This window comes from Juglans microcarpa x Juglans regia, chromosome 2S (genome assembly GCF_004785595.1).
Source record: "Juglans microcarpa x Juglans regia isolate MS1-56 chromosome 2S, Jm3101_v1.0, whole genome shotgun sequence".
NCBI classification, from domain to species: Eukaryota; Viridiplantae; Streptophyta; class Magnoliopsida; order Fagales; family Juglandaceae; genus Juglans; species Juglans microcarpa x Juglans regia.
In genome coordinates, this window is record NC_054597.1 from 1,181,223 (window position 1) to 1,202,851 (window position 21,629).

Sequence of the window (21,629 nt, forward strand, 5' to 3'; positions counted from 1 at the left end):
GAAAAATTCAATTCAATAATTCTGTACCGCATATTTATATTTATTTTTTATTTTTATTTTCTTAATAAATATGTAGTGTATGGCTGTTGAATACGAGGAAAGTATTTCGTTTGGGAAGAAAAACAAAGAATCGAAGGCGAAAGTGGTAAATTGCCGATGTGCTCTCCGTCGTATATAGATTTACACGGACCAGAGCAGCAGAGCCACCCTACACTTTTTTTCGGGAAAATCCTCCCTCTTTCTTGAAATCCAAACACCGTCAAAAGCCATTTTCCCCAAAACCCTAGATGTCGACATCGGGGCAGCCTCAGTTCCGCTACACCCAGACCCCCTCGAAGGTCCTCCACCTCCGCAATCTCCCCTGGGAGTGCGCCGAGGAGGAGCTCATCGAGCTCTGCAAGCCCTTCGGCAAGATAGTCAACACCAAGAGCAACGTCGGCGCCAATCGCAACCAGGCCTTCGTCGAATTCGTAAGCCCCTCCCTTTGCTCAAAGAGTCAGTATAGCTTTTTACTGGAATTCAATGGTACCGTGTATCTTTTAAAAGAATTACGTTGTTTATATGTGCGTACCTATCTGTGTAGGATGGTAGATATGTAGGAAGATATGATAAATTTTGTTCGTACAATAGGCGTTTTGGTGAATAACGATGTGGGTCTTGGTGACATGCGTTTGGTTGATTTGGTGTCTGGCTGAACTGGGGTTTCTGGTTTATGGATGCTTTGAGCGGTACTCTTTCACGAAGAATGCCACGTGACTGAGAGAGAATTTATGGGTTGAATTAATTATTTGGGGCGTTTCTGATGCGATTTTCTAATTTTCCAATGATTGTCAACGATTTTGTTTTGAATCCATCCATCTGGCATGGTAGAAGATGGTCAACCGGAAAATTTTGGAAAAAATTACAGCAGGGTTTACTTGTTAGTTCCCCTCCATAACATGTAAAAATGCCCAAGAATTGCAAATGGGTTATTTTCAATGTAGGAACTCGGGTTTATGAAGATGCATTTTTTTCTCTGCTAAGTACGCATTTTATTTGATAACTAAATATTTAGGCTGTGGGCATGATTTATAATAGAAATATCAACTCTTGCAGGCAGATTTAAATCAGGCTATATCAATGGTTTCATATTATGCATCATCTTCAGAGCCTGCACAAGTTCGTGGCAAAACTGTGTATATTCAATATTCAAATAGACATGAAATTGTGAACAACAAAAGTCCGGGAGATGTTCCTGGAAATGTCTTGCTTGTTACCATTGAGGGCGTAGAAGCTGGTGATGTTAGCATTGATGTGATTCACTTGGTTAGTGCCTTACTCGATCACTTACATTGCTTGTCTTTCAAACATTACAAAGTACAAACACTTATATTAACTAGCATTTTAATTTTCTTTTAAAAAAAAATTAAAAGAAAAAAGAGGCATGAGCTGCCTAAGTAATCTTTAATTTTCTTGGGATTTTGCAACACAAGGCAGAAAAGCCTCTATACAAATAGTGTAAACCTTCTGACCTCAATTAGGAGTTGTAAAGGATAAATCAAACAAAAGAATGATTTAAAAGGAAATTGTTTTATCAGTTTAAAAAGAACTTAACGATTGTTTACAACTTTTGATGAAATTTGTGAGTTTGGGCTACATAATGACGAATCATAATGAGAAACTTGGTAAAATATTGTGTGAATATCAAAAGAATAACGATTCTAAATAAAGGAAAATTTTTTCTCTGGTACTTCAGATGTTTTGTCAGTATAACTTAAAAGTAAAATGGGGCATCAGTTCTCCAAGGTTACAAAGCATCAATGACTTCAGATGTCACACACATTGAGAGATTTGAGTAACTATTGGTTATATGCAACAAAATCATTTTGATTGAGCACACAAATGGGCCTATTCTTGAAGCAGCCACTGATGCTGTATGTTAAAACATAAAAAACATGTTATTATTATGTGTCGGTTATATTATGTGTGAACCAAAGGTCTAATGGGGTGTGCCTTAGTGGTGTGAAAGGCACACTTATGTCTTCTCCTTGCCTTGTGTGGCAAATTCCATGTTATTAGGTTAAATTTCTAGTCCAATTGCACTAAGGTGGCACTCATGGTGAGCCTGGCAATGAATATAAGAACCAGCTTTACGTAATGGTTGAATTGGCGGACTTGGATGTATTCATAATTCCTCAGTTTCATACTAACTTAATGGAATATCATTTTATAATTTGAGTACATGTTTGAGAATGCTTTTCAGGCACATCCCCTAGACTTTTTCCTGTATGACTTGGTATAATCACATTTTATAATTTGAGTGCGCATGTTTGAAAAGAACAAGCACATCTCCAAGATTTTCTTTTTCCTTATGACTGGTAGTCTCTTATCTGTTTTTGGTTGAAATTGTATTACTAACTTGGGTTTTGTACATTCCCGTATTGTAGAATTCGGGAATATTGGTTGCACGATACAGTATTGGTGTTTATCTATTATTTTATTCTTATATTTTTTAGAGTTAGCATCCTGATGGAACTATGTGGCATTTTTTTATTGAAATCGGTTGAATCACAGATGGTGATGTCTCTTATTTAAATTCTTTTGTTGGAGGCAGTTTGGAATTATTATCATGTACGTCATACTCCTTTCTAAGGTCTCGCATATATGTACAGGTGTCGTTCTGCACTTATTTCTGATCTGTTTGGATTTTTTTTTTTTTTTTTTTTTTGTCTGATAGTATCTACATCTGGGCTGCTTTCTGATAGTATCTTTTTCTATTTCTTAATAAGAGTGAAATTTTGGAGTCATGACTATTTGGAGTTTTTTGGCAGGTCTTTTCTGCTTTTGGCTTTGTGCATAAAATTGCTACCTTTGAAAAGGCTGCAGGTTTCCAGGTGTGGTGCCAACTGCAGTCTCTCTCTTTTTAAATTTCATTTGTATTGCGATATCCTCTTACTTTTATGGCATCTGGTAGGCATTAATCCAGTTCAGCGATGCTGAGACTGCATCTGCAGCTAGGAATGCCTTAAACGAAAGAAGCATACCCAGGTATGCCCTGTTGTCATCCCCTCGGCACCTTTGGGCTTAGGTAAGCTTGGGAGCTTTCTAATCATGTTTTGATGTTTTACATACAGGTATTTGCTTCCAGAGCATGTTAATTCATGTCACTTGCGTATTTCATATTCGGCACACACTGATCTGAACATTAAGTTCCAGTCTCACAGAAGCAGGTAATAATGGAATCCAGATTCTGTAATCTGTTTCCTTAGAAAAGAGCTTTCGTGTTGAAAATGTTGCTTTCTCAAATCTTTTGTATTTGTTCTTGTATGTTATTGATTTTGGCTTTTGAATTATGCTAATCTTTTTCTGCACTTTTTGTCCTCTAGGGGTTAGTGAAGCCTGGTAGGCAGAACACAGATGTGTTGTCATGGCCGCTTAGTAATTTCCTCAATCTTTGATAATAGTTTATGGATTTGTTGATGTCATTCTAGTCAGAGTTTATTATTTATTGTCGCGGAGCATTGGTGCAACCATTGCTTCTTTATGGAGTCAATTGTGATCATCTCGGGCAGTCAATCCTAAGAATTCTAATTGCAACATGATGGCATGTTAGATAACTGAAGGAGAATTGTAATTTTGGCTTGTTAGATACCATCATTGTCATCCTTCACTCTTACCAGTCTCACTGGAAATCGTAAAGCATTTTCCCATATATTCTTTCAGTGTGCTTTGAGAGTTGACTGAAATTGACTGTAATATTTTAATACTCTTTTGCAGTTGAATTTTCAGAACATGATATGCTCTTTTTTAGTTAATTATATTTCACTGGAAATCGGGTGTAACCTCCTGTACTCTCTCTTTATTTTGTTGTGAAGTACTTACAAAAAATTTGATGAAAAATAAACAGATTACTCTTTCTGTTTCAGCAAAATTTTAACTTGGGTTTTGGCTGTGTTTCCTTTATTCTGTTATTATCAATTTGATAAAAATAATTGTAATGGATTGTCAGTCTTTGTTTTTAGTAACATGGATGTGTTTCTATTTGGTAGCACTTTCTGAAAGCTGTGATTAATTTGGTTTGCATAATCTTGCAGGGACTATACGAATCCATACTTACCCGTTAATCCTACTGCAATTGATGGAATTGCTCAGGTACCTTCTTGTTCTTATGATATTGATTGCTTTCGGCAGTGGTGCATGACACAAACTACCTGTCATTTCCAGCCTGCTTTAGGGCCTGATGGAAAAAGGAAAGAACCTGAGAGTAATGTTCTTCTTGCCTCGATAGAGAATATGCAGTATGCTGTCACTGTGGATGTTCTTCACACGGTGAGGGTTGTACATTTACCAATTTGAAGTGATAAAAAACTGGGCGGCACGTACTCATGCTGTTGTGCTGGTTTACCTGTCACAGGTTTTCTCTGCATTCGGTACCGTCCAGAAAATTGCTATATTTGAGAAGAATGGTCAAACCCAGGCACTTGTCCAATATCCTGGTGTGTATCTTCCTTTGTGGTATTTAGTTTCACACAAATTTTTTTTGCTTTAATTTCATGCATCCTTATACCTTGTTGTCTTCTCTGTCTTGCGTGTTAGCATACTTTGTCTAGTTCATGCCCTTTATAGTATTTTTAAGGGGCTCCAATTGTAACTTTGTCTAGCTCTTTTGACTTGTAGGCCTAAATGTGGTTTGGGCTTTCCTTGGGTCGTTCTACGCCATTTTGTATGTCACTTTGACTGTTATCATTAGCGTGCCATCGAGTTTAGGGAGCCCATTATCATCATGGAATGTGATCTATAACGCAAGGTGCACCATTTAGTAATTATGATTGGATAACGTCATTGAAAAACTGATGCAATCTTGCGATACAAGGACATTCTTGTAATCCACCATACCTCTCAGCAAAGGCCAAGCTTTGGTTCCTGCTCTAGTGTTGATATCACATTGCACCTTAAGTTATTCAATAAGATATGTGGGACTGCTAAATTTTAATATATGAGCTTTTGAAATCTAAATCTGTTATCACTCTGTTCAAATGCAGTGAGTAGATTCAGGTCCGTCAATTCACCGGTAGACTTTTACTTATTTTCTTCAAGTGTCCTGTTTACTTGTTGAAGAATAGGGGATAGAAATGAACAAGGATCCACCAACAGGATTGGGTTAAAACAGTTTAGCTGGGTGTATTGTTGAAGGTGTATTGTTGTCTTACTTTTATCACATTATCTTTGAGAATGAGATGAGATGAGAAATCTACGAATAGTAGTGAAATTGTTTGTGAATAGTAGTGAAATAGTTTGAGTTATGATGTTTATTAGATTTTGGGAAAGGAGAGAGAAAAATTTGGATAAAAATATCATAAAGTTAAAATGTTGGAGAATATAATTTTTTAATATTATATTTGTTTTGTGATTTGAAAAAATTGTGTTTAGAAGTTTGGAAAAATTGTAATGATTAGATGAAAAAATTGAATATTTGAAATTGAAAAGTGTTTGTGTTTGAGTGATGTTTGAAAATGAGCTGAGATGAGATGAAACCTCTTCCAAACAACCCCTATTCTCTTATTTTGGCTGGTTTTGTTTTCTTTTAATGTTGTTCAGGCATGTGGGACCTTATTGATTCTTTGATGCTGGCATTTTCGTTTAGTGCCCTGTTTGTTTGTTTGTGTTTTGCTTCTCTCTCACTCTCTCTCTCTGCATTGCATGTATATTTGAGTTTTTTAAGGTTATTTTTTAAAAATTTGGGTAGTGTATTTTTTAAAAATTTATTTTATTTTCTCAAGGCTCTCAGATGATTTGTGATTTGTTCTCTTCAGATATTAGCACCGCAGCAGTTGCCAGGGAGGCTTTAGAGGGACATTGCATATATGATGGTGGCTATTGTAAGCTTCATCTATCATACTCTCGTCATACTGATCTCAATGTAAAGGTATAAATATGTAATTTTGAGTTAATATTGATGAGAAAAAAAATAAAAAGGAAATAATGAAAGACAAGCTTAGAAGAAAAAGTCGGTCCTTTCTTGATCGAATATGGTCCTTGACTGTATGCTTCCTGACGCTAAACTGCCCTTGTTTATTGTTAATTATATTATGTTAACACTTTTAAGAATATTTTCTGATAATCAGGCTTTCTGGTTTACGTTTGTTATAGGCTTTCAGTGATAAAAGTAGAGATTATACAATCCCAGATGCGAGTTTGCTTGCAGCACAACCAGTGACAGGTCTCCCTGGTGCTCCAGCAGCTTGGCAAAATCCTCAGGCTGGTCCAATCTATCCTGGAAATGATTTTACTGCTGGAGTTGCTGCGCCACCTCACTATCCTGGTGGACAGATGGCTCCATGGGATCCCACCATGCAGGCTGGCAGAACTTCATATGGCTCGGTTGCTAGCACTTATCCTGGTCAACCTTTTGCAGCCTCGGTTCCTGCATATGCGACTGCAGTGGTGCCAGCAGGTTCCTCACCACTCACACCAACGAGCCAAATTCCTACTACTGTCACTTCAATGGGATTTTCTCCGACGGTTCCAACGAATGTGCGACCTGGTGATGCTTCACCTCCTGGTCAGCATACATACTATGGTTAATAGGTTGTATCTTTTCGTCTATATTAGCAATTTTAGTCTCTCTTGTCCTGCTCTCTCAACGTCTCGTAAAAACATTCTACATATTCGTTTTGCTTATTCCCGAACTCAATCGTGTTTATTCTGCCCTGAAAGAAACTTGTAACTGTTTAAATTTGTTCAATGTGGGCATTCTTCCAGATATCCTGATCTTTCGATTTTGGGTGCATTTGAAAAGTGACCGTTTGTGTTACTTTTACCCCCTTTTATATTTTCTAGTTATAATGAATTTTGCGGGTATTACCTTCAAAAAAACCTGGAGGTGGTTCGTGAGTTAAGTAACGGAGAAGATAGAAACCTCTATGCAATGCATATGGTCGAGTCAATATTGTGACAGCTCTAGGGAATATATATTGTTAAGGGAAATAATATTATCAGCTGCAAGGCATTCTCTTTGAATAAATATGAAATTTCTATGAAAAAGAAAATTTGTTAATAGTAAATTTAATTCTTTTTTAAAGTGCACTGCATTCCACGAGTACCTGACATTAATTATTTTAATATCCTCCTTTCAAGGGCACTGAACAGAATGATCTAGAATCCACTATTTTAAAAAAAAAAAAAACCTGTACGTGCAAATAAAGTGTTCACTTTAGTTTGCTTCATTGATGTTGACCGGTGACCAGATAACACGTAAATAGGACATGGTCACCTCATTAATTAATGATCCTAGCTATTATCATAAGAAAAACATTACCTTATCCAACCATTGTACAGCTCTATTTGTGCGCTTGAAAATATTGAAAAAAAAAAAAAAAAAAAAAAAATTTTACACTGGGCGGAAGCCGCACCCTTATCATTAATGACGATAATTATAAGACAAATATTACTCTATCCACTTAATTTATTTTCTCATTTTAACATCTCATATATTTTAATTTTTTTACTTAATAATTAAGAAAGTAACTAATAATATATTGATATTTTTTTATATTTTTTAAAAATATTTTAAAATGATAAGAAAATATGAATAAAAAAATGAAAAGAAAATTTTGGCGTCACCTGGAGCTGGCTACTCTGGGTGGCAGAGTAATACCGCTCTAATTATAAAGGACCATGAATACAAGTATGGAAAATAATTTATACACAATATTTTTCACAACACATTTCACAATAATATACTAAATAAGGAATAATTTTGTAAAACACTTTATAAAAGTAATATTATTTTATAAAAATATCATTATCTTATAACATTGTTGTGAAATATATTATGAAAATGTGGTGTATATCAATACTCTACGAGTATATCTGTCTATAATTAATTGCAAAAATTGGCTTTATCAAGGGAGTTCAAGTCCGAGTATTTCATATATTTAGAGAGGGGAATGCTTCGGCAGATTTTCTGGCAAAGATTAGAGCGGAGGGAAACAACGGCCTATGGTGGTCTTTTATGAATATTTTGTTTCGTCTTAGGGGCTCTTTGTATATAGAAAGATTAGGGCTTCCTATTATTCGATCTGCTTAGCTTTGATTTATTCTGATATTGGGTCTGTTTTGTTTGCCTTACATGTTTTATTGTATTTTGTTTTCTTGGTTGGCTTATTCTGGTTTTTTGGGTATATGATATAATGTTTGGTTTGTTTCTGGTTTTTTTTATATATTTAGGTTTGGTTTATTTTGAATATTTGTAGTATTTCACTTGTTTTTGGTTTGGTTGTCTAAGTTTTTTTGAAGCCTGGGTTATGGTCTTTTTTGTAACCCCAAAATATATGATTGTAACCATGATTTTTCTATGCTATAAATGAGGGTTATGGTACCGTAAAAAAAAATGGCTTTATAATGTTCTCGATGCTGTATGCAAATTGATTTAGGTGGGATAGCCATTATCACTCTAGCTAGTACTATAGGTTTTTTGTCGACAAAAATTGGGGATAATAAAGATGATAGAACGAAGTACTGTTTCATCCCTCCAAAGCATGCATGTGACATACTTGTCTGAGGCAGACAACATAGCCGAAAATGACTTCTATTTTTCTGGTCACACATTGGCTGGCATGCATACATACATATATATATATATACATACATATATATATATATATGCGCGGGAGGACAGATGTGGAAAATTTTGTGTGGCTTGTATGTATAGGTTATCTGGGTTCCTTCTCCTGCGTTTGATCACTCCAAGATAAAACATTCCGTGCGTCAGGAAAATTACATTCTCGTGCGCCATAATTTTACGTTTGGAATTCCTGGAAATTAGGGGGTTAAATCTTTTACCATGCAGTTCGTACTACTAGTTTCCTGAGCTCACAGGCAATTAAGTTTCGACAATAAGTTCATGTAAGAGCCTTACTAATCCAGTGCGTAACATGATCTTGAGATCGATCCATTTCCACATGGAATTTCGATCACTTTACTCCTTAGTCATGTTTGTAATACATCAGTGGCCAGCACAAGTATATCTCAAACATAAAATTAAAGCTGCAATATTATTTGAGTTTATGCAATGTCGAAAGGATCTAATCATGATCTACTTTTTTGGTTGGTTGTTCGGACTTGTTCCCCCGACCTCTTAATATCAGGTAGAAGGTTTCAATGGCAATAGAGCCAGAATAAGCTGTTAATTAGAATTGTACAGGGAAGACTCACGCTAAATCTGGTAAGCTATATATATATATAGATATCAAAACAGGGAAAATATTGTAATTAGTTTCAGCAACTTTTTCCTCGATAGTTAGCTGCCTTACGGGCATTATTTACTGTCTCGAGACATGATTTCCCGCCTTGTCTTGCTCCTGCAACCATTAGTGCGTGCATATATGGTGGATAGAGAAAATTTTGAACCCAGAAAAATTCGTCGTGCCCCACTTTGGGTACAAAGATAATTTTCAAGTCAGCTTGAAAACAAGCGGTCTTAACCCTCAAAATTTCTTTAATCTGCGTTAAAACGAGAGTAGCTTCAGCAGTTCAGTACCGTAACAAAAGGTTCAAAACCTGATCTTATTTCACCCTGTCATTAAGATGCATGGTCCCAACAGCTCAAAGTTGAGTCAGGTTATCAGTCATTTGTGACGTTGACTGACCTCTATTTATTCCCCCTCAAAACTTCCCTCTTCACAGCTTCCTCATACAAGTCGACTCAAGCAAGGTTCAATTCTCGTAGAGCTAGCTAGCTAATTTGCGAGGGAAAAATGGTTCCTTTTGGTTTCTTTCTGGTGATGTTTATCTCAATCGTTTCATCTGTCCATGGGTACTACGGTGGTTGGACAAATGCTCATGCCACTTTCTATGGTGGAGGTGATGCTTCTGGGACGATGGGTATGTTACTAAATCGACTTCATGAATCTAGTACTTTTATAATATTTTTACATTTCGTGATCATTTTAATTGGCTACCTCGTAGGTGGCGCATGTGGGTATGGAAACCTATACAGCCAGGGTTATGGGATTAACACAGCAGCACTGAGCACTGCATTGTTCAACAATGGCCTAAGCTGCGGGGCATGCTTTGAGATTAGATGTGCAAATGATCCAAAATGGTGCCTCCCAGGCTCCATTGTGGTCACCGCCACTAATTTCTGCCCACCAGGCGGATGGTGTGACCCTCCCCAGCAACACTTTGATCTTTCTCAGCCAATCTTCCAGCACATTGCACAATACAGAGCTGGGATTGTTCCCGTGATTTACAGAAGGTAAACTAGTGAGCATTTTACGTATTCACAAGTGTTTTCTCTCTCTCGGTTAATCCTTAATACGTACCCATGGGTTTTGCAGGGTAAATTGCAGGAGAAGAGGAGGGATTAGGTTCACCATTAATGGCCATTCCTACTTCAATTTAGTTCTAGTGACCAATGTTGGTGGTGCTGGGGACGTGCATGCAGTGGCCATCAGGGGCTCAAGAACTGGGTGGCAGGCAATGTCAAGGAATTGGGGCCAAAATTGGCAGAGCAATTCATATCTCAACGGACAAAGCCTCTCTTTTGTTGTCACAACCAGCAATGGACACAGTGTGGTTTCATACAATGTTGCCCCACCCAGCTGGTCCTTCGGTCAGACATATACTGGAAGGCAGTTTCGCAGCTTCCGCTACTAATTAATTAAACATATATGATCAGTACTCTCTCTCTCTATTAAGTATTCTTACACCATGCATGTCTACTAAAGTACGGAAAGGCTATGGTTCAAAAACTTCAGCCGATTAGATCCTAAAAAGAAAGGTGAGTCTATATAATATATCTGTAGGGCCATTATAAATATTGGTTCAAAATGAAAAGGGTTTGCGTTAAAAAAACAAGGGCCCTTCTCTATTGAATATGATTGTGAGTTTTTGCATTTCATGTCTCGCTTTGTTCTGAAGCATGAAGACCTTATATAGTTAATTCGCTGCTAGAGACGAGGGAGATCAGAGTCGGAGAGAGACCGTTAATGGCCGTTTGGTGGTGCAATTATACTACCTAATTACTCTATCGCATTTAGTATATATGAAAAGTAGTTCTTAGCTTTGATCTGTTACTGCATGGCAGCTTGGCACTCATGTAGTTTTATTAATTACCTACGCATAACTAGTAGTACTACTGCATCGAAGTACTTCTTCAATAATGCTTGAACATGGAGGCATATGCATCGATGATATTCTATCTATGCATATGCTTAATTGCCTGATCTCTATATATGGTCGACGTTGTAATAAGCTGCATATGCCTGTGCCCTCTTGACTATTCCACGTACATGATTCCTCCTACCTAAAAGTTCACAGATCGATCGACGAGCCTCATCATGTATCACTCTCCTCAACTAATTGCTTTTCTCGCAATGAGACGCGCGGTTTAATTACAATGATCTATGAAAGACAAGCTAGAAAGTACGTACGTATGCATACTTTAATATTTAATACTGAAGCAAAATGCATGCAGATTTTAATTGGTATGTAATATTAATGCATATATAGATTAATGATGGAAAACAAACTGACATATGGGAATTAGGAAACCGATACTTTTTCAAAATCCTAAAGAGTACTTAGGAGGATCAGCTATATATATAGTTTAATTGTAGCATTATGGATGATGTATTTACAGTACTGAGATATAACTATATAAAGTCGTCAGTACTCATGTTGCATGTATTTCGATCTGAATGAAGCACCGACACTAGTTGAAATATTGTACCACGAGGCAGTGAAATGGACCACATGAAATGCTCTGGTCCCAAATGTTTTCTGTATGTTTTCATGTTACTCGAGTTTTATTCGTGTCAAACAACATTGTCCACACGACGAGATCGATCGTATAATTTTATTTTATTTTATTTATTTTGTTACTTTTATTTGTCTGTTTTCCCTATAATTTCGGAGTCAGATTGAACACTTGGGTCACGTATGTACCTTCGAATGTTGCGTCAATTGGTGGGAAATGATAAGGTGCAGACATATCATGTAGGGTTCCATGCACAACGTACCTTTATCAGGGCAAAATTAAAGAGAGATCTGGCTTCAACTAAGCAAAGAACGCTTTAATACCTACAAATATGCTACCGTACATGAATATAGACAACCAATAAAGAGTTGCCGACACCAATGTTTTTTCTTATAATATATTTCCTATAAATATTTTTCATCATCAACTTGTCATATACGCGCATGAATGATTCCATCTTACATCTAATCAAACCTTGTATTATTCGTTTAAAAAATAATAATTCATATCATTTTATACATATTAAAAGGATTAATATTTTTACAATACCTACAATATCATTGTGATCAAGTAATGCAAAATGTCAAAATTATATATACCGATAATTTTCAGTTGCTTTGAATCTTCTCTTTATATATAAAATATATAAATTGTGAGAACTGGATTTTGATAATTTCAACTAAGAATTTAGTATAACGTAGTATTATTATTAATAATGTCAAATATTGAGTGTTGGGAGTGACCTATTTTTTTTTTAGAGTCGGGCTACTCTGGGCGGCTTGGTAATTTTATTTTGCAAATAGTTTTTTTTCTATTCATATTTTTTAAATATATTTAAATATTTTTAAAAAATTAAAAATATATCAATACATTTAAAATTATTTACTTAATTATTAAATAAAAAAAAAATTAGACAAGCGGTCGACTTGAGCGATGAAACGAGAGAGGCAAAGTAATTTTTTTCTTTTTCTTTAATTGCATAGCATGTTCTCTGACATGAAGGCAACAGGGGAAGCTGTATGCAGATACTAAAACTGTGGAAAGCAGTTGGCATCGGATGCGGGCAGTGGTTGCACTGTCACAATCGCCTTTAATACACATGAATCAAACGCGGTTGCGGAGGGGGCAGTACAGCTCTCACTTGTTTCTACAGATAAAATACAAAGATAAATACAAATAAATAAATCCTGCGTAGATGCACGGTCTTTGTAAAAAATACTCATTTTAAAAATATATAAAAAATTTATTTACTTACTTAAAATTTATTTATTAAGAACTTACCCCTAACATTATTTAAATGCAAATTACTTGGAAAGAATTCAACTGTATTGGGTTCCCATGTTCCCATTTTGTTAAAGAAAGTACCCATTACTTGCATTTTCTAATGCGCGAGGGCTACTATGTCACCCCACTCTTATTGTTAGGCGTTCCGTCTATTGATTTTAATTTTTTTTTTATATTTTTTTAATAATTTAAATATTTTTAAAAAATAAAAAAAATACACCAATATATTTAAAATTATTTTCTTAATCATTAAGTAAAAAAATAAAAAAAATTTGACCAGTAGTCAAATTAAGCGGTCATAATGGGACAACATAATAGACTTTCTCATGCGCTAAATGGTGTGAGCTAGTTCAATAACGGGTCTGGATTACCTTGCTTTTTTATTTTGTGTAGTTTTACTATTCTGGTAACCTATATACAATAATCTTTCCCAATACTTCTGCTGCAAACAATCGACGGTGGTAATCTGCTGACGTGGTTTTATGCCAAGTTAGCCAATACATTTAAAAAAAAAGAACAAAACAGCAAACAGACGAAAAATAAGAAAGAAGAAATAGGGGAAAAAGCATCTGAAATTGGCTGGGCAAGTGCTGAACTTCACCGTTTTGTAATATTGCCTGAGCCTCCAAGCTCTTTATGGCAATGTTTTGAAATCCGTTTCGTACTGATTAGAAATGCGGTATCGGCCGGGTAGCTGGTAAAGGCAGGTATATTGTTTTGTGTAGGTTAAAATTTCGGCCTGATCGGCCTGTATCGGCTGATATATCAATATGTACGGTCGATTTAGACTAAACTGTAGGCTCATTTTTGAACTCTCTCAATTTAGATCAGATTATTTATAGTTTATATACATATATATTTATATATAATTTATTCATATATAAACTATTATTTTAGAATACAATTTATATATATATAATTTATTCATATATAAACTATTTTAGAATAGTATCCAAAACAGTATCGATATCAAAATATCTCGTTTCAATGCCTCAACCGAAATGGTATTCAAAATTTTATTTTATGGTGCACCCATCCATGCTCCAAACATCGACCATCCCAACAAAAACCAAAGCCGTCAGCACCCCAAAACGCCAATGAAGCAAGGGACTCGACCTTGGTATCAATGGATTCAAAGATAGCGAATTCACTGCCTTCTCTGACATTTCCAACCAACGCCACTACAGCAACTACAACAAATTGAACAAAAAAAAAAAAAAAAAAAAAAAAAACTTTGGAAATTCCTACGTTACAACCATATTTTATTCATAAAGAGCTTTCTTTTTAGCTGGATACCACATTTAGTCAAACCTTGAAATATTTTGTCTCAAGTTGGTTTCACCATATTGAAGCTGGCATCTAATCTAGCGAAAGATTATAAAATTAAAAATTAAAAAAAAAAAGGAGAAAAAAAAGAGAGAAGATCATCAAGCATCTAATCTAAATGGACTTTTCCCTTTCCACCAATTTGCAGCTTAGAGATATGATGGTATTCCTTGAAGCTGGAAAGACAATGGAAGAGCTTTCATTGGCAAATGAAATGAAGGATGAAACGAACAGTTTTGCCAATTACAATAGAGTATCCTTCCAGCAGCGAATCTGAGGGAAATAAGATTACTGACAATGGAAAGAGCTGAGGATCGTTCCTCTTGTATGGAAACTAAATACAGGCTGTGTTCTGCTCAGTTATCCTAGCCGGTTACGAATAACTTTTCTCTTCCCTAATAAGATCCAGAGCATAATCATATTTAAAAATAAAATAAAATAAATAGTGTCAGCCAGGTTAGGTAAATACTGGATTTTTTATTTTTTTTTTAAATGACTGAGAAATCTGAGAAGGCGCCCAAATAATGGTTTATGGTTCCTAATTTGATAGGTCTCTAAATATTGAATTTTTGCAATATTGTGTTGAATTGACAACATAATCTTGTTGGGCCATGCTTGTAAATTTGTAATGATGGACATGGGCTGGCCTTGGGTAGGGTGGCCACTGCTGCATATGCAATAGGCTGATGGTAGCCATGCTTCTTGGGCTTAAAGGAAGGGCAGAAGCCCAGACTTTATAATCACGGATGGCAAACGATTATTATTATTATTATTATTATTATTATTATGTCATAAATGTATATACGAATTTGGTGGATGATCATTTAAATTTTAGCTCTTAGAATTCTAGCTTATTTATATATCAACTCTTAGAATTTATAAATTCATTAATATATCTTATTAATCCATGTTGTGTATTGAGAATCATTTGTACAACACAATAAATTAGAAGTGAATGATACTAAATTCCTGAAGAATAAAGTTTATATTGTAATCTTTCTATTCTACCTCTATTTAATTTCACAACATATTATAATTATTATTTAGAATTTTTTTTAAATACAAGTCTATGTCGCGAAACATTTAGCACATAGCTGATATGTAAAAATCAATTATTCAACTAGCGAATTACACAACGACCGAAAGAAAAATAGTGGAATTACACAAGATAAGCTGCAAGTAAAAGAAAAATAAATATTCAGATATTCTCCATGAATTTTATAAATTCGTTGAAATCTATTCTTCCATCACCGTTTTCATCTAATGCCCTGATCATTTTGTTGCAGTTGGCCAAATCTTCTCCTTCCTTCAAACCCAAAATACAGAGAACTCTCTGCAGCTCCCTTCCATCAATAAACCCATCCCTGTTCTCGTCAAAAACATTAAAAGCTTCCTTCACCTCCTCCAAACTTGGTTCCTTCTCATCAAACAGCCCTGAAAGCTCATTGGAACTGAGCCTCTCTTGAAGTTCATCGCCTTCTGGGCTGCACACAATTCCCAATCTTTGCATGACCATTGCCGCATCTCCTCTGCTCAAGCTACTATCATCTTTATTTTCGCTTGAGCAAGTCTGCTGCTGACTCAGATCAAAATCAGAATTCTTCTTCTCAGCCCAAACCTTTGATTTGCCGACATCGAGTACTTGGGAATCTTGGCATTGGAGAGAAGACCAAAATCTTGTCAAAAGACTTTGGGTGCTACTTATCCAGCTGGGAATTAAATCAAATAAAAGGACACTGACAAAACAAGACAATGAGAAATCCGTGGTGCTTTTAGTTGATGATGACGCCTTGTCCATTGGAATGTAACAGTAGTTAAGTTGGATGAAAGGCATGGTCACAGACACTCCTAACAAGAATCAAATTACGAAATCTCAAGTCCTTATATTAAGAATGAAGAGTATGGGTTGCATGCAGCTGATGTTAAGAATGAAGAGTATGGGTTGCTTTATATGCATCAATATCTTGAAAACATAGAAATGGTCAGCAATGGGAATCGGGGAGGAAGATGCTTGTGTATTGCAGCAGGTCTTGTCTGAGAAGATGAAAGATTGACAGAATAAATGGTCATTTTGTAAGACGTATGAATTGAGAGGAAGATTCTTCATTGCCAAGCGGGGTTGAGTCGTTGACTGCACTGAAGGGGGGACGAAAAAGTTGTGAAGTTTCTTTCATTTCTTTTGTTTCACTTTTGGATAATATCATGAAGTTTCTAAGAAGAAATGGCGTGGCCTCGTTTGATACCCACTATTTCCTACGTTTTCCACGGCGCAGTTTCTACAAGGCCATGCATTTTTCACGCATAGTTTTTCTAATTATATATTCTATTGGTGAGAAAGAATGCCATCCTGTTTGGTACCCAAAAGAGAGGACCGTCGAGAGTCAAAAAGTTTTTAACTTTGTGAAATTGTTGCGGTAATTCCCCTCAACTAATGCTTGGAAAGGTTCAATGAGAAAGAATATGAACCCTTTTACTTGTTCCCCGCACGGCACTAGCATGGACGTGAGAGAAGGGAAATCAGGTTTAAGATAATTAATGGTCATCCTGAGTCAACCCTGTCTTCCCCTGCGCCCCTCTTCATAAGCATCTTCCCGTGTGGTACTGTGCAAAACAAACCGAAATTATCCTCAATTTGGACCTGTTGATCCAGATGCAAATATCTAAACGAGGCACACTTGTTGTCGAAAAGCTTTATTTTATTTTATTTTTCCTAATTTTGTATTCGATTATTTTCAATTTTCAGTATAAACAATCCTAGCTTGCAAAAGAAATTAATGTCTATGTACATTGTACCTTGTCAGTCTAATAAAATTGGATAATTTTAGAAGACTCCTTTAAAATAAAGATATGGATGAGCACTGCGATTAGAAATTCAAATCATTTGATGATTTGAACAATCATGACTGGAGCTATAAAAATACTATTTCCACTCAGCACCCTGTTCGTATGTAATTTCTTGGCAGGTATTACAAACTTTCTTAATTTTGAAAGAGTTTTATTGCTCGTCATCTCTATACAGTATATATCATATTTTTTTTTATTTTTAAAATTCTTATTTCATTTTATTCTTTTTAAATTTATTAAATTCTCTTACTCATCATTCATATACTACATATTTATTAAGAGAAAAAAATAAAAAAATATAATATATAATATACGAAAATAATGAATAGAATTTTTTATTTCAAAAAATACAAGAGATATTGTAAACACAGATAAAATCATCCGACGTTAGTATTCAATTTCAAAAGCTGCAATGTTTGACTACCATAATATATATTATATATACACAGATAAAGAAAACCCTGAAAAAAAAAAAAAAAATCCTAAACCGCCCGACATCTGATTTAATCTTTTATTGAAACTGAATTTCTTAAGTTTTATACACAAACGTGCATATATTTCCCTTGAATGCAAGGAGTAATTGACGTTTCATTTTCTAATGACTGAGGAAGACATGTCCTTGACCGTAAGACAAATTTCTAGCTTTGCCACTCTGGCGAACAATGTATGAAAGTGCACCAAAAATGGGAAAATAGGATATTCGATCCTTTATGATGTTAAGCTGAGATGAATTTTTTTTTTTATAAATAACAGTGAGTTGAAATAGTTGAGTAAATTGAGATGAGATTCACCTAAAATGAGTTTTAATGTATTTAAATGTTAAAATAAATTTAAATATATTTAAATGTTAAGATGAAAAAAATTGTAAATCACACGTGTAAAGTGAAGTTGAAAAAAATTATAGATCTCATAGGTAAAGAGATTTTGAGTTGAAATAAATTAAGTGATTTAGAGAGTTAGATGTTTAGATGTTAGACTCGATTTAAAATTAGACTAAACTGAGTTGATCTTAATTTAGTCAAAGTTCCAAACGAGGCCTAAATTTGCCGAGAGCCCAAGATTTATAAGAACAAGGCTACTCGAAGGGCACATCTGGTTTTTCTCTCCTTCTCCCCCTTTGTAGTTGTGTTTGATTGTTGAACTAAACTCAACTAATCTCAAACCAATCATTAATGAAACCTACTATTTTTTCAACTTCTTATAAAAAAATTAAACTCATCTCAACCTACTTCATACATTTCAACCTAAAAAGTTAAATTCATTTCAATCTAAAAAAGTTATATGCACCTCAATGAGACCTATAAAATACAACTATTTAGAGCTCAAATCAACTCATCTCTACGTCCAAACGTAGCATTTTCCACAGGAAGCTAGACCACACAAACTCCGCCCACTACCCTCTAAAGCTCTCAAAGTCTTTCAAGAAAACACCACGACCATCCATTACTTTGCTCTGTATGACAATGTATGTGAACCTTCAATTGGAGTAACTTGTGGCATTAGCAACAAGTACTTTGCATATTGAAAAACAGAGATTGAAGACTTGCTAATAAGTCCGAACAAAAAATAGAAAATTAAAAATCAAACACTTTATGCACAAAGTTTCCCTCATCCATCAAGAGAGATTCTGCAGTGCAGCTCTGAAATCTGTATCAGAGGATATGATCCACCGCCTAGGGAGCACCATTTTTGCAACAAAACCCCTTATCTACACCTTGGCTATAAACTCGAGGGCATCGAAATAAGTAGCAGAAGCTTGAATCGTTGATATTGTAATGGATAACATGAGAGGCACATATGCTACATTGTCCTTACGTGAGTAAAGTGGTGTTCACGTTCGGAACAACTTTTCTATGCCCATAATCAACCAACAGTGTAGAGAGTATGCAATGTCCTACACACCAGCTTACTACTCGATCATCTCATCTCAGAGCCAAATTGTTATTTTATACGTATTTGCTTGGACACGACAACAAGGATAGGCATAAGCATACTGCTTTATTGCACACTTGAAGACAAGGAAGAACATGAAAGAATCCAAAACTTCTTAGAGCGTCAAGATCAACAAGCAAATCCTACATCCCATTCATATATTATACTTGAAATTATAACGTTTAGTAGCATAAACAACAAGCATAAACGACGCTGCCTACTCTGTAATTCTATTGTTGATAACCTCAATTAGTCTCGTGGAGGGGGGCTGAAAATGTACCCAGTTTTCGGATTAGTGTTTGCCACGGGATCTGAATAATCCATCACTTCTATCATCTCCCTCGAATTTCCTACAGTTTCCTGGACAACATTTCGGAGTGAAACAACTACAATCATAACCCTATTTTATATAAAATCAAAATAAATTTATACTAACCTCTACTTGAACAGTGGAATCTCCATGATCAACGGTCTCCATCACTTTACTTCCGAATCCTTCAAATGGACAAGAAAACGTGTGATGAAAAAGGGCCCGAAGAAGAAGACAACAAATCAAACGGAATTGATTTCCTAAAAAGGCATAAACTAAAGTAATATTAACAGACCAACAGTGTAATACCATGAGCTAAACACAGAAGCAGAAGAGATGAAACCAGAAGGATCCTGAAATGCCATGACCGACCCAATATTTCTGGCGCCATTCTGAGAAACGGGTAGCACTCAGATTTCCGAATCCGAGCTAGGATTTTATGACTTCGACTGGAAAAGTTCCAGAAAGTAGCTTTTGTGTTTTCCTAGAGGATAGGACCGCTTCAGCTTCGTAACTAAAGTGGGACATTAGTTGCGTAAGAGTCCTTCTACAGTCATCGAAAAAATCTTCCGAACATGTGTTTCGAATAGTATATTTATTTTTTTTATCTTTAATCATCATAAATATTTTAAAAATAAAAATAAAAATTCATTATATCATTAAAAAACACTTCTTTAATTATTAAATAAAAAAAATTTAAAAACAAAAATTCGGGACAATCTCGAAACCCAACTTTTGATTGGTTAGCATTTGGTCAGACGTCCCATAATCACGATGGAAAACATTATGTCTACAGAAAAAAATCATCTTTTAATTTTTTAAAAATTAATTTTTTACTTGATGATTAAATAAATGTTTTTAAATGAATATGTGATTTTTTTTATTTTTAAAAAATATTTGAACAGTTTAAAAAAATAGTGAAAGAAAACATAAAAAATATATAAAAAAAAAAAAGATTTGTAATATTGGATAGAAGATTGTAGAAATCTTGACATAGCAACTGTTTCTGATAAGAAAGGTTTTTTTCTTGAAATTCGAAACATCTTAGGGAAGATGTCATTGTCAACGAGAAAGGATCTTCAAGCTCATCACCATCTGTTAGACTTGTTTTCTTTGAGTGCTAATTATCATTTTCCATTCAAAGCAAAAGAGATGACCGTCCAGCTTGATGATCATAGCCTATGATTCATAGGTTGCTTGAGGAGCTTCTAACCAGAGACTTTGATTGTGTTTGGATAGCCAGTTCAAATGAAGTGAAGTAAGATTTTTTAGATAGTAATTAGATAAAATATTATTAAATATAATTTTTTATTTTTATTTTTATTTAAAAATTTAAAAAAGTTAAATTTTTTATTATATTTTTATAAAAATTTGAAAAAATTATAATGATTAAATAAGATGAAATAATAAAATATTCGTGTATCCAAATCTAGCCTTAAAAAAATTTGCTCGACCATGTGATGAGATAAAAAATTGTAAGTATTATAAGAATAATATTGAAATAGTTTGTGAATAATAATAAAATAATTTAATTTAAGATGTTTTATTGAGTTTTAACAAAAAAAGAAAAAAAATTAAATAAAAATACCTCATCTCTGTTGTCAAAGAAGGCCTACTTTGATACTTCGTACTTATGCCTAAAACATCATGTTTTGGGTACAATACACAAAATCATGAATTTGGATTTGGAAAGAATATTAGGTATTTAGATACTTCCACTGTATAGATTATCCTAAAATATTTAAGAAAAAATATATTTATCATCTCAATTTTTATCATCTCATAATGTAGTATTAAATGATAAGTTTACAAGTAAAATATAATATATAATTTTTAATAACCTAATACTACATCCTATAATAGAAATTAGAATAATGAGTAGCATTACTCGATATTTAAAAAGTATTATGATCTAAATGAGACTTCTTTATTTCAAGTAAATTTTAAAATTATATCTAATACCAAAACTAGTCGTTTATACTTTTTGCATGAAAAGTTGGTGGATTCAAGGAAATATTTTTGTACAGTTGAATATAGCTGACATAGTTCACAAAAGCATTACAAAAGCATTATTCATTTCAGAGACAGTCAGGCCACGACATCCACCGTCTAGAGTATTTAAATGACGTATGTAAATATCGTTATTGATTTTTATTAGAAGAATTCTATACATTATACTACTATTTTATTTTT

The 21,629-nt window shown here is 34.5% G+C and overlaps 3 protein-coding genes across 6 annotated transcripts; 2 read left to right on the top strand and 1 right to left on the bottom strand.

The window, feature by feature from the left end:
• Positions 1–99: 99 nt before the first annotated feature.
• Positions 100–6,724, top strand: LOC121252639 (polypyrimidine tract-binding protein homolog 1). Of its 3 annotated transcripts, none has more exons than XM_041152365.1 (10): positions 100–470; positions 1,096–1,305; positions 2,811–2,873; positions 2,954–3,027; positions 3,114–3,209; positions 4,074–4,131; positions 4,204–4,308; positions 4,394–4,475; positions 5,793–5,905; positions 6,130–6,724. In XM_041152365.1, exons 1-10 carry the CDS (start codon positions 288–290, stop codon positions 6,562–6,564), a joined length of 1,419 nt encoding a protein of 472 aa, XP_041008299.1. In that variant the 5' UTR covers positions 100–287; the 3' UTR covers positions 6,565–6,724. The 3 variants fall into 3 exon arrangements, with proteins under 3 accessions (XP_041008299.1, XP_041008298.1, XP_041008300.1); XM_041152366.1 differs by having other exon boundaries at positions 154–470; positions 5,793–5,858; XM_041152364.1 differs by having other exon boundaries at positions 152–470; positions 4,074–4,308.
• Positions 6,725–9,478: 2,754 nt separating this feature from the next.
• On the top strand, positions 9,479–11,184 carry LOC121252640 (expansin-A10-like). 2 transcript variants are annotated; one of them, XR_005938254.1, is made up of 4 exons: positions 9,479–9,864; positions 9,949–10,237; positions 10,320–10,762; positions 10,903–11,184. XR_005938254.1 is itself a non-coding variant. In XM_041152367.1 (3 exons), the coding sequence occupies exons 1-3, from the start codon at positions 9,738–9,740 to the stop codon at positions 10,636–10,638; spliced, it is 735 nt and encodes a 244-aa protein (XP_041008301.1). In that variant the 5' UTR covers positions 9,479–9,737; the 3' UTR covers positions 10,639–11,184. The 2 variants fall into 2 exon arrangements, 1 of the variants encoding a protein (XP_041008301.1); XM_041152367.1 differs by having other exon boundaries at positions 10,320–11,184.
• Positions 11,185–15,524: 4,340 nt separating this feature from the next.
• On the bottom strand, positions 15,525–16,931 carry LOC121252641 (probable calcium-binding protein CML46). The gene has a single exon (XM_041152369.1). It carries the CDS (start codon positions 16,182–16,184, stop codon positions 15,549–15,551), a length of 636 nt encoding a protein of 211 aa, XP_041008303.1. The 5' UTR covers positions 16,185–16,931; the 3' UTR covers positions 15,525–15,548.
• Positions 16,932–21,629: the final 4,698 nt, after the last annotated feature.

What these genes read in the sequence shown, in the direction of transcription:
- LOC121252639 (XM_041152364.1), top strand. Translation starts at nt 288, where the DNA reads ATGTCGACATCGGGGCAGCCTCAGTTCCGCTACACCCAGACCCCCTCG. An exon ending in ACCAGGCCTTCGTCGAATTC is followed by an intron (nt 471 to 1,095) that starts GTAAGCCCCTCC and finishes CAACTCTTGCAG; the next exon opens with GCAGATTTAAATCAGGCTAT. An exon ending in ATACTGATCTCAATGTAAAG is followed by an intron (nt 5,906 to 6,129) that starts GTATAAATATGT and finishes CGTTTGTTATAG; the next exon opens with GCTTTCAGTGATAAAAGTAG.
- LOC121252640 (XM_041152367.1), top strand. Translation starts at nt 9,738, where the DNA reads ATGGTTCCTTTTGGTTTCTTTCTGGTGATGTTTATCTCAATCGTTTCA. An exon ending in TGATGCTTCTGGGACGATGG is followed by an intron (nt 9,865 to 9,948) that starts GTATGTTACTAA and finishes GCTACCTCGTAG; the next exon opens with GTGGCGCATGTGGGTATGGA. An exon ending in GTTCCCGTGATTTACAGAAG is followed by an intron (nt 10,238 to 10,319) that starts GTAAACTAGTGA and finishes TGGGTTTTGCAG; the next exon opens with GGTAAATTGCAGGAGAAGAG.
- LOC121252641 (XM_041152369.1), bottom strand. Translation starts at nt 16,184, where the DNA reads ATGCCTTTCATCCAACTTAACTACTGTTACATTCCAATGGACAAGGCG.